Source organism: Parus major, chromosome 3 (genome assembly GCF_001522545.3).
Source record: "Parus major isolate Abel chromosome 3, Parus_major1.1, whole genome shotgun sequence".
Classification (NCBI taxonomy): Eukaryota; Metazoa; Chordata; class Aves; order Passeriformes; family Paridae; genus Parus; species Parus major.
Genome location: NC_031770.1, coordinates 79,550,886 through 79,568,037, shown reverse-complemented (window position 1 = coordinate 79,568,037; position 17,152 = coordinate 79,550,886). Strand labels below are relative to the sequence as shown.

General features: G+C 35.7%; 1 protein-coding gene across 9 annotated transcripts in view; it reads left to right on the top strand.

The window, feature by feature from the left end:
• Nucleotides 1-17,152, top strand: part of DOP1A (DOP1 leucine zipper like protein A) — a 61,281-nt gene that overhangs the window by 11,492 nt on the left and 32,637 nt on the right. For 6 of the 9 annotated variants that reach the window (XR_004496478.1, XM_033512909.1, XM_033512908.1 and 3 more), the window contains exons 3-13: nucleotides 923-1,104; nucleotides 3,279-3,449; nucleotides 4,809-4,998; nucleotides 5,576-5,674; nucleotides 6,793-6,892; nucleotides 9,258-9,367; nucleotides 11,358-11,466; nucleotides 13,743-13,863; nucleotides 14,587-14,706; nucleotides 16,375-16,489; nucleotides 16,923-16,952. Coding sequence is in view for 8 of the 9 variants with exons in the window: in XM_033512909.1 (XP_033368800.1) it covers nucleotides 923-1,104; nucleotides 3,279-3,449; nucleotides 4,809-4,998; nucleotides 5,576-5,674; nucleotides 6,793-6,892; nucleotides 9,258-9,367; nucleotides 11,358-11,466; nucleotides 13,743-13,863; nucleotides 14,587-14,706; nucleotides 16,375-16,489; nucleotides 16,923-16,952 (1,347 nt within the window). In the remaining variant the exon portion in view is untranslated. The remainder of the gene's footprint in view (nucleotides 1-922; nucleotides 1,105-3,278; nucleotides 3,450-4,808; nucleotides 4,999-5,575; nucleotides 5,675-6,792; nucleotides 6,893-9,257; nucleotides 9,368-11,357; nucleotides 11,467-13,742; nucleotides 13,864-14,586; nucleotides 14,707-16,374; nucleotides 16,490-16,922; nucleotides 16,953-17,152) is intronic. The other 3 variants (XM_015621341.3, XM_033512906.1, XM_033512907.1) reach the window with 2 other exon arrangements.

Here is a 17,152-nt window from a genome sequence, read left to right as displayed (position 1 = left end):
AAGTAAAACATCTCTCTTATTAGTAAGATTTACTTCTAATATCATTCACTGTTACAGAAATAATGTAAAAAATAGTAAGTGGTATAAATATCAGCAGTAGTTTTATGAAGTATGAGTTCCAAAATGAGGCTCAAATCATTCATGGACCAGAGAATGTTCTTGTTCTGATTAATTTTAATTTTAACAGTAAAGTTTAATGGGCAATATCATTGTAATCTTTAATAGCAGTTTACAAATGAATACAGGTCCTGATATCCATAAAAATCTTATTTTAGTCAGTTGTATGTGTTTCTAAGCTGCCCCACCCAGGAAAATGCTATAGTTGCAAGTGGCATCCTTATTTTGTATAAACTCTTGTTTCTTTTTTTTTTTGATTGTAGCAGTTCTTGCTGCTTGTTTGTGCAAAATGTGAAGGCTATGATATGGAGAAAAAAAACAACCCAAATATGTAAAAGCAACTTTGTTTTCCAGTCCTGAAGTGATTATGTATTTTCAGACAGTGGTAACATTTTGTATGTGATCTCACTCTATGGCATTCTCTTAAAGCTATCCCAGACTCGTGACCGACAGTTTAATAGTCCTCTTTGAGCTAGTGATAATGGATTTTATCAAATGGCAATACCAATTTTTGTCCTTAAATGGATGAGTAAATGACAAATGGACAAGCTGTAGGCAAGAAGCCCCATTACAAGTGAAGTTTTAAATACCTTCTCCATTTCACCCTTTCATGAGTGCACAAGTGCAAGGGATGGCAAAGAAAAAGCTCCATATGGTACATTTTAATAGCCTTGGGTTTTTTTTTTTACTTGAAACCAATGTTTGTGTGGTGACTTACTGAACATGTCCAGGAACTCCTTTATAAAATGTGCATTTGATGTTTAACTTCTTTTGTGCTGTTTTTCTTTATGTGCTGATTTACCAGGTGCTACAGAACAATGCCAAGTACCAAGTAGTACCCAAAAAGCTGACGATAGGCAAGCGCTTGGCACAATGTCTGCATCCAGCTCTGCCGGGTGGGGTTCATCGGAAGGCACTTGAAACATATGAAATCATTTTTAAAATCATTGGACCCAAACGCTTGGCCAAAGATCTGTTCCTGTACAGGTACAATATTTTCAGCAATTCTGTTCCAAATGTGTAGTCCAGATCCTTTTGTTTTCCTGCATTTTATATTCATGGTATTACTTTGTTATATAGCAAGAATCAATCAAGAACCAATTTCTTTCCATCATGTTATTGGTACTTGTCTGGTAGTTTTCTTCTGAATATTGTATAATGGAAGATAAATGGTTCACCTAAATTCTTGTTAGGAACTGATTTTAGTGCAAAAAAACCTAGAATTTATTATTTTTTCATTCAAATAAAGTTTTCTTCCTGTATTTACAGTATATATAGTAATTGAAATGTTAACACCTCATATTAGCATTACATTTTCCAATTTTAAGTATTGTTGGAAAAGAATTTGAGTATAGTTTGTTGCAAGAGACTTTATCATCAAATTAACAGAACAGAATGATTTTGTTTTGTTAGCATAAGGGGCAAGTACAAACTTTTTCTCAGTCTCTGGAACTGATGGTAATGAAAAGGAAGGATAACCTTGAAAAGTTAAGTTTAGTCAGCTAATACTGGTTCCTAAACCTCTATTACGAAGTGTACATTTTTGATTGGGTGAGATGGGCAAGAAATTAAGTTACTTATTATATAATTAATCAAGGGGTGTGTGCACACTGTCACATGTGGTTCTTAATCTTGACCCATCCCTAGAGATTAAAATTTCATTGCTTTGAGAAATAAGGGGATAAAATAGAATTCTGTTTAGGTAGAAAAGGTGTGCTTGGTAAGAAATTACTAATAAGAAATCTTACTAATGCTTGGTAAGAAATTGTATGCCTTAACATCAGCTCTTCTTTCTTGCATTGTCATGATATTTATGTATAATTACATTGGGGGTGGGGGGGAGTGTTTCGGTTCTGTTTCCACATGTTTTAAAAGACACTGTGAACTCATAGCTCATGTTTTTTGCTTGTACAGTGATTCAGTAGCTGCAAGATCTCATTAACAGCAAGTTCTAGGGTAATGGAAAATGCTACCTTGTATAATTTAACTAAAAGCTATTGTTACTGCTGCTAGGGCAAAGACAGACATTCACATTAAGGCATTATCAAAGATTCCAGTATTTGTCATGAAAGCAGAATGCCAGTGTCTGAACATCAAATCTTGAAGTGTGAGTAATAGCCTTACAAAGAGTGGCTGTGGGTTAGTGGGCTGCTTATTGAATAAAAAGACATTTTCTATAGAAAAAGAAGCCAATTGACAATGGTGAAAGACAAGTTCTTCTAGACAGATAAAGGCAAAAATAATTTTTACCAGAAGTTTTATATTTTGGAATAAGTTTTGTAGGGTTTTTCCTCTATCATGGACAGCATTCTATCTATATAGATATTTCTTTAATAGTAGATTTGTAGGTGTACATTTTAAGACCCTTTCCTTAAAATTACCGTTTTTACTGTTCTTTGATTTTCTTCTTCATATGTCAGGGTCTTCTAACCTGAGTCCTGAAAGATTTTGAAAATTAAAGTTAGTTGTGTTCATATGCATTTGATTATTGGTACAGTTTGTAATAATTAATGATATTTAATAGCAATAGAAAGTATTATTTCAGTAATCTTCTCAGTAGGAGATGAACTTAGACTTACATTCAAGTAAATTCAGAACATACTTCCACTGTTTTCAGTCCTTTACAGGCTGTGTTTTGAACAGCATTGTAAATAGGGTTTATTGTTAATTTTAGAATCTGTTTTCAGACTGAATTTCTGAAGTAAATATATATTTTGATGCCACTTAACAGTATAAATGTCTTAAATATTAAATTGTTCTTATCCAGTCTTGTTTTATTTTGTATTAAATGAAAAGAAAGTGTGTTTTTACAAATATAGTTTTTATTCTGATGTGGTTCAATGTGGGCAAAATCAACACTTTGTCATGCAGAGATGCTTCTGGTTTATCGAATTTGTTTTATTGGTGAAAGACAGTCATCTCTGGGTCTTCAGTGCTTGTTATCACAATAGGAATCAATCTCACAGTATTATCTTTGGGATACCGACCTGGCCATCCAAAGGCAGTTATATTGTGTGGCGGTCTATGCCTATGCACAATTCTAAGATAAAAATCTGATGCTTATAATAACTACACTGGATGTGCCTGTAGCAGTCTTTAGAGAGAAATAAAATTGTCACATGAAAAGCTTCTTTAAAAAAGGTAAAATTTATTTTTCACAGTTCTGGACTATTTCCGCTCCTTGCCAATGCTGCTATGTCTGTGAAGCCAACATTATTGAGTCTGTATGAGATTTATTACCTCCCTTTGGGGAAAACATTGAAACCAGGACTGCAAGGACTGTTAACTGGGATTCTGCCTGGGTTAGAGGAGGGATCAGAGTATTATGAAAGGTAAGGATACTTACGTTAATCAGGTGATAAGCTTGATCTGAGGGGGTTGCTGTAACTTTTCACTCTCTACTTGTATGTAGATTTTATTGTTTTCAAGGTGGTTGCTTTTTAATTTGATGCTGTCTTATTAATTGCAACAGAATGATATGGTAGGAGCTTCTTAGCATTAATTAGGGCAAATTAACTGTTAGTTGTTCCTGCTAGTAGTTATGGAAAGGGAATTGGCATTAAGCAGACTTAGTGTTATATGCCAGTCTCTTCTCCCAGGTAGCAAGCAATAGAACAAGAGGAAATGGCTTCAGGTTGTTCCAGGAAAGGCTTAGGTTGGATATTAGGGAAAATTACTTCACCTAAAAGGTTGTCAAGTATTGGAACAGGCTGCCTTGGCAAGTAGTGGAGTCACCATGCCTGGAGGTATATAAAAGTCGTGTAGATGTGGCAGTTTGGGACATGGTTTAATGGTTGATTTTGCAGTGCTGGGTTGGACTTAATGATCCTGAAGATCTTTTCCAACTTAAACAATTCTATGACTCTTGTTATGGGTTGACATTCATAACTGCAACATCTGGGCTGCTGAGGTAGCACCTTAACATATTAAAGGATGAAATTACACTCCAACACTTAGAATTCTTGGAATTGTTCACATGCTTACATATTCTTGATATTTCCAACTTCAGAAACTTGAGTTTTCACAACTTATATGTGAAGAGCAATTCAACACTGTCTTTTTCTATTTCTGTGTAGGCAGACACACAGTGTAGTTGGCATCCCTACAGCAGGGAACAAGGTCTATCCAGCTTGCCTCCTGGGGCCTGCCATAGGGTGTAGAGGCGCTGCCACATGAGTTGGAGGAAATGAGGACAGGGGAAGGGATTGCTTGTGCCCAAAGAATTGGGGTATTTTTATGCCCTGTTATTACCATAAGGATTCAGTGCATGGAATGAGAGGGCAAAAGCCATCTGCTTTGATTCTTTTCTTCAGTAGCTATGCTTTCCTGCTGTCTGTCTGAAACCTCTGTCTGTAGCAACACTTGGCTTTAAGTAGCAGATGAGGAGTTATTTGGCTCTTTGAACATAAGGACTACATAAGGAATATATACAGAGAAGCTGTAGGCAGGCCAAAAGCATTTGCAAGCCAGATTGGCCCACAGGCTTGCTGGCTGGATTGCTCTGTTCAGGCTGCATTATAAGGTTCAGTGTATAACTAGGCCTCTTTTGGCCTCTCAAAAGGAAGTTTTGACCTTCCTGTAACAATCACTTTTAATACTTATTAAAACTGGGGGCAGGGTCAAGAGCTGTTATACATGATATCATGTTATATGTGAATATTATACATTCAGATAACTTGGTTTTACTGTAGAACAAACACACTGCTGGAGAAAGTTGCTTCAGCTGTGGATCAGTCAGCATTCTACAGTGCTCTCTGGGGGAGCCTCCTCACCAGCCCTGCGGTTCGTTTGCCTGGCATCACTTACGTCCTCTCCCATCTGAACAGGAAGCTTTCCATGGAGGATCAACTCTACATAATTGGCAGTGACATTGAATTAATGGTAATGTTTTAATGGAACAGTAAATTTACAATAAGTAACAACGCTGAAGTTACTTACTTATTACATAATGCATTTTGAGGGGATTGAGATGTATTCTCTATCTTTGAACTAAGCCTTTGAAGAGATAAAAATGCGTGTTTATTATAGCTCCAGTTAAACTGATGTTTTGGTGCAGGATAGTGTTTCAAAGCTGAATTAACATTTCAGAATTGCTTAGGTTTTGTGTGAAACTGCATTTATTACATGCTTCAGCTAAAGGTGATTGAGTTTTGTTGCAATTTTTGTTTTGGTTTTTTTTTGAGAAGTAGAGAATAATTTTGTCTTTTAAACTTAAGATTTTAATTGGTAATATAAAAAAGCAAAAGCTGTTTTATAGTTTAGGGAATCTGTTGATTCTATGTTTCTTCAGTGGTGAAACTTTTTATTTTCCTGGTTTATCTTGTTTCATTATTCCAAATTTAAAATAACTTTGTTGTGCTTATCATTATTTATAAATAACTATTCTTATTTTTGAGTGCTGTCTTATATCTACCTTATTAAAATAATAACTATTTGGGGGGGTCTGCCATTACTTCAGGTGGAAGCAGTAAGCACTTCAGTGCAAGATACCAGTGTTTTGGTACAGAGGAGCACATTGGACCTTATCCTTTTTTGTTTTCCTTTCCACATGAGCCAGGTAGGTTATTAACATGAGAGATGGATTGACAAATTCCTAAATGTACTTCACTTCTTAAGTCAGTAGAACTATTTGGTTGGTTTTTGTTAATGATTTTCTCCAAGGTCCAACAAGAGTCACGTGTAAGAGTTTCACTGATAGGTTTGGCTACTCTCATGTCATGATTTCTGATTTTCTGCTTTTTAACTTGATGTGTTAACTTTGAAGTTAATTTCTGTGTATGTAAGCTCAAATGATGATGTTTAGTCTATGCAGGAGCTTTTATATTGCTCCAATTTGATGAGGAAGCAAATTCATTCATTTGTTCATTTGCAAGTTTCCAATTCCCAGTGCTCAAAATCAGCAGAAGTTAATCCTCTTAGCACAACAGATTCAGAACACTAGAGAATTGAAAATGGTTTTTGGTTTTGGGTGAATGGTTAGGCCTAACAGTAGTGGGAGATAGTAGACCCTACAACTTCTAGGTGATTTTCTTTTTTGGACTGCATTTATTGTTAGCTACTTCCTGTTTTTAAATGATCCATGAATTATTTAACTCCTGGAGGAAAACTTTCATAAGATTGGTTCTCATCATGTTAGGAATTGGAGAAAACCTTCACTTTTATGTAAAAAGAGAACTGTGTTCTTGCTTGTGGAAGTGCTTCATTCACATTTATCAGTTACTATAGGTGTATTTGGAGTTCCTCTGTTTAGGCACTGAAATGTTGAAATTATCAATACAGCATTTTTTCAATATTAAGGCTTACACATGCATTTAAAGTAATAAGAAACTGAAAAGGTATTTTAATTTTTTTTTTTAAACTGGATTTTAGTTGGATTTTCTTCCAAAGCTTTTGCTCCATAGTAAAATGAAATGTCTTGTAACAAAAAGGAGCTGTTAGTCAAATCTATTACTTTTGCTATCCTTAAAAGGGTGTGTGTTATTATATAGTATCAGTTCCAATAATCATTTTTTGGTTTCCTAAAAGCAAGATTGTGTTTTCTTGTACTGTGCTGAATTCAGAAATGTCAAAACATGAAACTAGCTATGTTTCAATGAACATTAAGCTGCTAGCATAGGAAGAGCATTACTTTTCATAACTCCTTACTAATTTCTAACATGTTTCTAACTTCTTCAGGCAACACGTCCAGACATGATCAGAATTTTGTCAGCAGCCCTTCATGTAGTGCTGCGCAGGGATATGTCACTCAACCGAAGGCTTTATGCATGGCTTCTAGGTAGGTTTGTATTTCATTCCATGGGTCGCTAAAAATGGAGGAAGAATTGAGTTTTCCTTACCAGTGTTTGCACTACTATGTAGAAGGAATCCTGAAAAAATTAAATACTCAATTTCTTCTGTAAGAAAGAAAGGCATTTTCTCTCTCCATGGACTTAGAAGATGAAGAATGTCATCCTGGAACTCATTCCTGTCATATAAATTGTTGGTGCATTTTCCTCTAGCAGCAATTATGTGCCACATTCAGGGGCAGAGCCTGGTGTAGTAGGCTCATGGAAATAGGCACTCTGAAACTTTTTTCTCTAAAAAAGATATAATGGAGAAAACAGAGAATAGGCATTATAGAGTGTAAATGTTAGAGCACAACAGTATAGAAGATATGAAAAGAAAAGAATGCTGAAGCATATTGATGTTACAATTTGAGTATGCAAACTTTAAACTTTATTAGATCCTTGTGTGATTGAATTAACAGATCACGAGTCACTTTTCAACACCCTTCTGGAGTGGAAGTTGGGCAATTGGGAATACAGTTCTACCAAAGGACATCAAATCAATACCGTACAAATATAAATTTTTATACTAAATCAACATGTAGTAAGAAGAGGGTAGCACAGAATTATAGCTATCAGAAGAGTCTCAACTATTCAGGGAATAGTTAGAAGACCAGAAATTAGAAAATTAAAAAAAAAAAAATTGCTCTTATTCAGCCTTATTATTTTAAGGAAATGAAGCCTGTGGTCACATGAATCTGACCAGTTACTCTTTAAACCCATTTTGAAAGAAGTCAAAATCGTAGAAGTTCCTATGTGTGTCCCCAGAATTGGAGACTGAATGGAGAGACATGAAGTGGCTTCTCTACTTGATGTGTTTTGCAGTCTGCTGTTACCTATTTTGTTTGATTTCTCAGCTCACCAGTAAGCATATATGTGCTTCTCAGGCTACCCAGAACCCTTTCCAGCAGCTCTTGCACCTTTCCCAGTTGATAGTTAAGAGGTCAGAGGCAGGTAGCCTGTGGGCGACTGGGGAGAAAGGACGTGAGCAGCAAAGGGTCTTGAGAGAGAGCTAAAATTGTGAAGGGATGGAAGAAATCAGCAAGTGGTTTTGCATGAGGGGGTTGGCTGTGTTGCTGTAGGAGCTGTGGGGGTTTAGAAATTAAATATATGAAATTCCTGGCTTTTTTGGTTAATCATTCCTCAAGACACTGACTTGCAAAGGATTAATCTTTTAAAGAAAGACCATGAAGTGCAATGTTATGCTTCATACCTGCATTTTCACATTTGAGGAAGAAATAGTTTCAAGATTAAACAGTGCACTCATGTTTCATCTAAGTTTGATGTCTTTTGCTATTATTGAAAAAGGTATTTTGTGTGTTTAAAATATCATGCTGCTTTTTTTTTTTGGTTGTGGAACCTTCTTTTACAGCTATTTCATGAACATAGAGTCCACCGAAAGTCATACAGCTTCAGAGAATATTTTTACAGTGACTTCCAGGTCCTGTGTTGTGAACAGCTACTTCCTCTGTTACATATTGGGACAAACTTTCTGACAATATAGGATTTTAGCATTTTCTTTCTTTGGATGTTGTGCTGCTTTTCTATTATCATGATCTCCTATTCCTAATATAAGGCATTGCAGATGGAGATCAGTTATGTTGGAAGACTCTGAATTTGGTTGTTCTGTATGACATTATTTAATTCTGGTATTTGTTATTCCTTCCTGTTGTTTTACAGTTAGAGGTGACCTATTAACATTCTCTATGAATAGAAGTTTCATATATCTCCGTAAATCAGGTTATTATAACCATTGTTAACAAATTGACTTTTTTTTTTCTCTTCCTTAAGCCTATTAATTTGTGCAATTAAAAACTTACTGGGAAAAGAAACTTAAAATACAAAGGTCCATGTTCTTTATGTAATTTTGAATTTTAGATTTATTTTTGTTAGTGTGACTGATATTCTAAGTGCCTTAGTCACGTCAGTGTGTTTTGATGATCATCTCTATATATTTAAAACACTGAATTTTGTGTTCCCATTAATATTGAAATATTTTTATGTGACATCTTGCATTTTTTAAGGATTGTGGGTTTTGCAGCATTTGTGAACATTTTTCTTTTATACAAGAAGTAATTGGTTGATAATATTGCATAAAACTGAATTTTTTGGTTTGTATACAAACTGCTTGTGTGAAAGTAGAACTTAGTTTCCCATATTAAACTCTATAAAATCATCTTTTTCTTGCCAACATGACTTGGACTTCATATTGGTAAGTTATCAGTGTTACTGTGTTAATTTCTAGTTTAAAGACATTGGCAATATATTCTGTTAAACTAAAAATATTTATCTGCTTTGTCTTTTGTTTACTTGAAGGTTTTGATAACAATGGTGCCCTTGTAGGACCCAGAAGTACAAGGCACAGCAATCCTGAGGAGCATGCCACTTATTATTTCAACACCTTCTCTAAGGAGATGTTAGTCCAGGTAGCTATAGAGTGTTTTATTGGGGCACATATTTTTATAAACAGATCCTGATCAAAGTTGCTGTAACTTTATCTTTTGACTTGCCAATGCAATGTGACAATGTAATCTTGTCTTTTTGTGGTATTTGTGTCCTATTCGTCTAAAACTTTCTCAGTGGAAAATTGAAGACATGAAATAATGTGTTTCTCTAAAGTAGCAGAAGGAACAGGAAAAATATTAGATTTCTTCCTCTCCTTTACCACAATGAATGAAGCATATGTGGATGTTATTTGATAATGAACCCAGCACACTGGAGCCAGTTCTTTCATGAAACTGAATTGGAGAATTCTCTTTTGTAGATATGGGAACTCCTCTGTGTCTTGGCAATCAGAAAAAAAAAATATCAGGTGGCACTCCAAATCTGTGTTAAAAAGGTCTTTCTTCTTGCTAGGAAAAGAGAGCATCTTCTGCTCTCCGTTGGCAGCCAGGAATAGTTGAGAAAATTGGCAGTTAAACTAGTTTACCCTTAAAGCCTTGCTATGTGAGCTGAGATCACTGATTTTAAGAACTGTGCTGCTTTTCTCACAATAATTGAAATACAGATGTCTTTTAAACTGCTGTGAGTCTGATCTTGAAGTAGGGAAGATATTTTATCATTAAGGCAAATCGATAAGGTCAGGATTTTCTGAGTCAAAGCTGGGATGCTGTGTGGGAATGAAAGTGGCAATTCTAACAGTAGTAGCTGACACAAGAATATGCAGCTCATCCCAGTTCAAAGCTGACACCCAGCACAGATCTAGCACCTTCAGTTTTGTCTGAAAGTGGTGAGATCTGCATTTCTGCTGATGAGGCAGAGACCTCAGAATTCCAGTAGCAATGACCTCCTTGGCACTCTCTCACCCTTCTCTTATCATCCTTCTGCCTTCCTTAGAAGATGATTCAGAAATTATTCAAATGTAAAGGAGAGGCCTGAATGAGCTGTAATTTCACCTGTACCTTATATTAAAAAGCGTGGTGTGCTTTCAGTAACATTTAGGCGTGGTTAATGGTTATGGCCTTTTTAAATCTGACCATCTTTCAAACTTTATCAGTGTCAATAAAGCCTTTGTCTGAAAAGAGTATGTACATTAGAATCAGTGCCTTGCCTTTGCATAATACAAATGACATATGGCTTCTAACACCTTTTGCTGCCTCTTAAAAACTTTAAAAGCATTGCTCCTTTCTGCCTTCTTCTTTAGCAGTCTCTGTATTTTGTTTTATCCAGTCAACTCATGTCTTATTCACAGATACAATGTACTGAAAATTCTGGCCTTCTAAAGGCATATGAAAGTACAGAAGATTTTTTTTTTTAAGATACTTACTGATAATACTTGGTTTATAGCAGATACCAAGGCCAAACTGATTTTCATGGCTCTATTCTTTCTTCTCTCTTTTTTTTTTCTTTCCTTCTTTGTCCTTTTGTTTGAAACTGTAAAACAAACTAGCTCAGACAGTCAAGTCAGCCAGGCAGAAAACTAAGCAAAATCTGTGATCATCTATTGCATAGGGATTTTTTTAATTCTGCATCTCATTCCCTAACTTACTTTGGTATAGAAACTCAGTCGTCCCATTTGTTTCAAAGTTGACATTGCTATTTAGTCAAGAAAGCTTTCATCCTGATAAGTGAATATATCATAGGATAGATGGTGTTTTATTAAGCCCTTAATATCTACCTACTTTATCTTCTCAAATAGTTTGTTCATTAATACTCATGTCTTCTCTTTTATTCTTAAGAAATATTGAGTTATCTTCTTACAATACTTTATTTTGATTTTAAATAAATATACGTTACCAAGTTCTGTTCCACAGAAATGTTCTCAAAGGCAAAGTTGTGAGAACTTAATCATGGGAGACTGAGCTGCAGTGAGATGAAATTGTGATCTCCAATACTGAGAATTTTTCCTTTATGTGCAGGTTTTATTGCTTTCTAGCTTTCTTTTTGTTTTCCTGATATGTTTTTTGCTCTTTATAGGCAATGGTTGGAATATTACAAGTTAATGGACAGGGAGAAGAAAGCACATTAATGCAAGACTTAAAGCCTTTTCGAATTCTTATCAGTTTGCTGGATAAGCCTGAACTAGGTAATTTTCATTTATTCTTTTTAATTTGTTTCATGTGATTTTTCTTTGAAAAATTTTCTCTCTTTTTTATCAAACTGAAAAAGTTATATGCTTAGTACTGGCAGATTAGCCAGATTTCTTAGATCTTCCAAGCTGTATCTATGTCTTGTATTTAATTTATTGCATTCATCAGATTTACCTTTTGGTAAATGCTATTTCTTGTACTTTCTACACAGCAAATAGTAAGTCAGAGTCATAGAGAGAACCACTGTGTTGTGAAGAAATGCAGATTGGATTTTTTAATTCCTTTCATCAAATAATGACTTTTACTATTATAAATCTCAGCTATTGCTTTTGGGAATAACCTGCTCTTTCTTCTATTATACATGCAGAGATGATAGATATTAACAAGAAAACAGTTAATTTTTTTCAGAAGAGCTTATGCAGAGGAAGCAAGTTTTTTTTTTGTTTTGTAGGTGATTTGTTGGGATTTCTTCATGGGTTTTGTTTTTTTTTTTTAATTTTTCTTTCCCCTATTTAAAGTGTTTAAATGCCCTCTTTAGCAGACAAGTGCTGAGGACTACGGGACAAAAGTATTTACAATTAAGACTTGGATACCTTGCCTTTTTCTTTGAAATACAGTTTTGAAGGTGACTGAAAAAATAAAAATATTTTTTTAAATCTATTATCAGATTTGAGGGTGGGATAATAAAACCATGAAAATACAATAATTAAAGAAAAGAATTGGTTAGGACAGAAGAACTGTAAGGAACAAAATGTTTGTTAGAAATTTGCCATCTTCCTTGTAATTTGTGATTTCTGGGGATCAGTCTAGATGTTCAGAGGCAAAGTGTATGTTAACATTTCATGAAGTAGCAAAGCTTTGAGGATTCTTTCAGCAAAATGAGATGGAATACACTAAAAGGATTTTTGCTTAACTGCATGAGCCTTCTCTTACTGAAGGCAGCTCAGTGAGGCTAGGAAACATAAAAAAGTAAATGATATCTCAAGCAGGATTAATTTTTAAATTATTTTCAAAATAATTTGGGTTTTTTTTCTTCAGAATTGAGATTTAGCTCAAATCCAAAGGAGCAGCTATTTTATAGAATCATAGAATGTTTTGTAGGATGGTGTGTAAGGGGCCTTACACATCATCCAATTCCAACACCCCTGCCACAGGCAAGGAAACCTCCCACTAAACCAGATTTAGAAAGCCCCATCCGACCTGGCCTTGAACATTACCAGGGATGGGACATCCATGGCTTCTCTAGGCAGCCTGTTCCAGTGCCTCATTACCCTCTGGCTAAAGTGTTTTTCCTGAGAATTCAACTAAAGCTCTCTTCTTTTAGTCCAAAACTGTTCCCCCTTGTCCTGTTACCATCTGCCTGTTTAAAAAGTCTCTCTCCCTCTCTTTTCATAAGCCCCATCTAAGTACTGAAAGGCTGTAATGGGGTCTTTCTGAAGCCTTCTCTTCTCCAGGCTAAGCAAGACCAATTATCTCAGCCTATCTTCATAGCAGAGATGTTCCTGCCCACTTTGTGGCCCTCCTCTGGACTTGCTCCAGCAGGTCCATGTCCCTGGGCTGGGCATCAAAAAGATGGATGCATTACTTCAGGTGGAGTTTCACATGAGCAGAAGAGAAGGTCAGAATCACCTCCCTTGGCCTGCTGGCCACACTTTTTCAATGCAGCCCAGGCTGTAGTTGGTTTTCTGGGCTCCTATTGCACACTTTCAAAAATACTTTCAAAAAGTACCCTGCAGACTATATCCTGAGCTAAAAAAAAACCTGCTTCAAGTTAAAAGAATGATGCTCAAAATATTTTATCTTGTATTTGCATTTAAATATTTGAGTGTGTTTTCCATATGCTAACAGCATGAGATAGCTTAGGGACGAGTTTTTCAAAGCGATTGACTGAAAACCACCTCTGATCAAGAATCCATGAAGTCCCTTTGCACATTGCTGAGCTAATCAAAAGGGTGTGTTGGCTTGAACATGATCTGTACTAATGTGACTGCACAGCTTTTCAACTTGGTGTGTTTGTACCCAGCTGCTATTAAACATGGGGCTAAAGAGCCCTGCCTGTGCTTTGTGTACTACTAGGCACTACAGTTGTCTCAGTGTTTCTGGAGTGCAAGCAAATCAAACTTTGTGACATTCAGGTAGTTTATGAGATTGAACCAGAAGAAATTTTGTGGTTTCAGTGACCAAAGCTAGCTAATGATTTCAGTAGCTTTCAGCTATGGACTGTTGGGCAGTGCTATAATGCAAGAGTGTGACTGCTGGTATTTCTCCCTAGGCCCTGCCATCCTAGAGGATGTATTGATTGAAGTGTTTCGAACATTATATACACAGTGCAAAGCAGAACTGGAGCTTCAGACAGAACCATCTTTCAACAAAGATCATACACAGCTAAGCAGGTAAATAGTGAGTATAAGTATATTTTGTATTAAGTGATCTATCTTTGTTGCTGGAACCATGACTGTGAAGCCTGTGGGACTGTGACATGTTTTTTTCATGATACAGGAGCTATGGGCATTAATTGCAACTTCTGTGTTCAGGGCAAAGGTGTGAAAGTGTTGGCTGTTTCTATTATTCTGTTATTTCTATTTTTTTAATATTTAGCATTTATGTTCTTTATCCATGACAAAAATGCTTGTTTGATTGATTGTGATATTCTTTATATCTGTGTTCTTAAAAAAAAAATAGACCAATGAGTTTTCTCATAGTAGAAATATGAAGACTGCTGCAAGAGAGCCAAGGAGTGGGATAGATACAGAGTTTCAATGTTTGAATTTAATATTTTGAAAAGGTGAAGAGGTGAGGGGTGATCAAAGCTGAAGAGGGGAGAAAACAATAGTAGGAACAATTATGGTAAAAACAGATCTATTAAAAATGTGGTTAAAAGACAAAGAAAGGACAGAGGAGAAACCTAGCAACTGTGAAAAGACATTGGTATGAGCAGCCTGCCAATATCCTGAGCCCTTGAGCAACAGCTACTTGTACTGTTGAGAGGAGGATAATTTGTCAATGTTACTTGACAGTGGGTACATTCACAGTAATATAAGTTTACCTACTGTCAAGTAGTTATATAACTAGAAAAATAAGTATAAAAATATAAAATGTTTTTTATTTTCTTTCAGCAAGCTGAGAGAAAACAAGAAAACAGCAGAACTGATTAAAACTGCCAATCTTCTTTTCAATTCCTTTGAGCCTTATTATATGTGGGATTATATTGCTCGTTGGTTTGAAGAGTGTTGTAGGTAGGTGATAATATTTAATCTCTCTGTGTAAAGTTGAAGTTAATTTTTGTTTCATATACTTGCTTCAAAGAAGTTAGTCTCATGACTTCATTTAGCCTGTAAGTATACTTTTCCTCCCATTCCTATAAGTTCAATCTTTTGGTCAGCTTTCATGAGATGTGATTGTGGGTCTTAGCAGTGTGAGTTCTCACAAACTCAGTGTCTGGCTTAAATCAAGAGACAGAATTAGCCCCTCTGCTGAAGGGTGGACTCCAGAGTGACCTTAAAGCTAGCTTTTGTTCTGTCTGGCCAGTACAGTGTTACTCATTGTACAAATCGCTTTTGGTAAAACTGACAGATTTGCCAGACACCTGATGTGTCGTCATTTGTCTTGCTCTTTTAGGGAAAATGAAGGGTGGGGATCCTGTGCATGACAAGGAGGGCTACAGGAGAAAATAGCAAACCATAAATGAAATTTAAAATTGAAAATATGAGCAGGAGGGAAAGCGGATAAAGGAAACACTAAAGGGCTTTTGCTGTGGCAAGGAGTAGATGATGTAGAGATGTCAAATGAAATTTGTAGAATTTTATTTTCATTGCTTAAGGGATTGCTTGTTAAAATATTAAGATACTTGGACAAATTAATGTCCAAGTATTTTAATGAGCCAACAGTGTGCTGTTAAAACTAAAGAAAACTGTGTCTTAGGCTACATTATGAGGACCATGGGCAGCAGGTGAAAGGAGTTCACTTAGTGTTTCTAAGGACAGACGTGGAATATTGTGTCCAGCTTTGGACACGCCATCTGAGGAGAAGTGTTGAGAAGCTGAAGATACTCTAGCAGACAAACTGCTAAGCTGGTCAGTTATAGGACACTGAATTTAAGGTTGAGGTGGGTGAGTTTGGTTTAGCCTGGAAAAGGGGGAAATTGAATGGCACCCTATGACTTCCTGAAGGGCATTTGCAAAGTTCATACAGCTATACCTTTTATAACAGCTAATGGAAAACAAAGGACAGCAACAAGTGCTAACTCAAGTGGTCAGGTTGGACTTTGAGAAAAGCTTTACTAAGAGCAGTATGCAGCAGTGGAAGAGGTGGAACAGTGGAAGCCAGGAAGGCTGTGGAGCTTTCTTGTGAGATTTCCAGAACTCTGCTAGACAAAACTGTGGATGAATTTATCTGGTGTTTTTAGCAGTTCTGCTCAGTGTAAGAGGTTGATCTAGATATCTGTGACTTGATTTTTGTGTGTTGGGCTGAATTGCTAACATAAGGAAAGTCATCTACAGCCAGCTAACATGCAGGTGAGTGTTTCACTACATATAAGTAATGTTACTGTCAGCATGAATACAATATTGCCTTATGGAAAACTGAAATCTGGAAAATTGTTTTTGCTTGGTTTTTTTCAACATGAGCTTCTGTATTATCTAAGGTTTTGTCTTCTATGCTCAATTTTCTGTAGCTTGAATTTCCTTATTTTACAGATGAAGACTGTTCTGCACCAAAAGGCTGGTTACTGCTTTTTCTGAAAGAGTGGCATGGGGCCAAATAAGCTACTTAACAGTAAAATGAGAAAATGCTTATTGGTTTATAGTGATTATCCCCAAAATATACAGCTTTCCATTAAGTTACAGAAATATGGTCAATGTGAGGGGGCAAGGAAAATACTGTGAAACTCTATTTGAATTTTGCAGGAGGACTTTACATGCCAGACTTCAAACTGGGCCTGGAGGTGATAGTGAGCAATCTGAGTTACCTCTGACAAATTTCTGCTTGTTAGTGGATTTTTTGTTGGATATTGTTTCTTTGGTAAGAATTGCTTTATTCATTATTGACATTGGGATTCTATATATTTATATTTATGGGCTGCATAAATACTATATATACTATATTAATTGCTTTTCCTGAAAATATATTGACATAAATTGACATTAAAAGAAATTTTTGGTTTATTGTATGATTCTTGATAGACTGGTTAGACATAACTGAAATGGGTTTTATGATGCTTATACCTGAAAATTTTAGTCTGTCCTCATTTTCTTTTCTGTGTATTCATTGCAAGTATAGTCTTTTGTAGTTTGATATGATAGTTTAGATGTGCAGCTTTCTTTTAAGGGTCTTTTAAATGTCATGATAAGATGTATCTTCTTTTTCTGTTGTCATTGCTTAATGTAGCAAAGACTGTTGGAACTGTTTTTTCTATAGCTGTCTTTCCTCAATTCTTTGCTTTCTCATTTCAAAGCCTACTAGAAGTATGAGAGTGCTGTGTCAGGTATGGCAATCAGCCTGTTCTTCCTTTAGTTCTTAACAACTTATATTTCATTTTTAAACTTTTATCTTAATATTAATAAAGTAATACTAGCATTCTTCAGCCTTCTTATGATGTCTCTAATGTATTTGTTGTGTAATGAACAAGATGTACTAGTTGGAAAAAGAGCTAGATATATTTCTATTTGTTAGCCAACTTTAAAG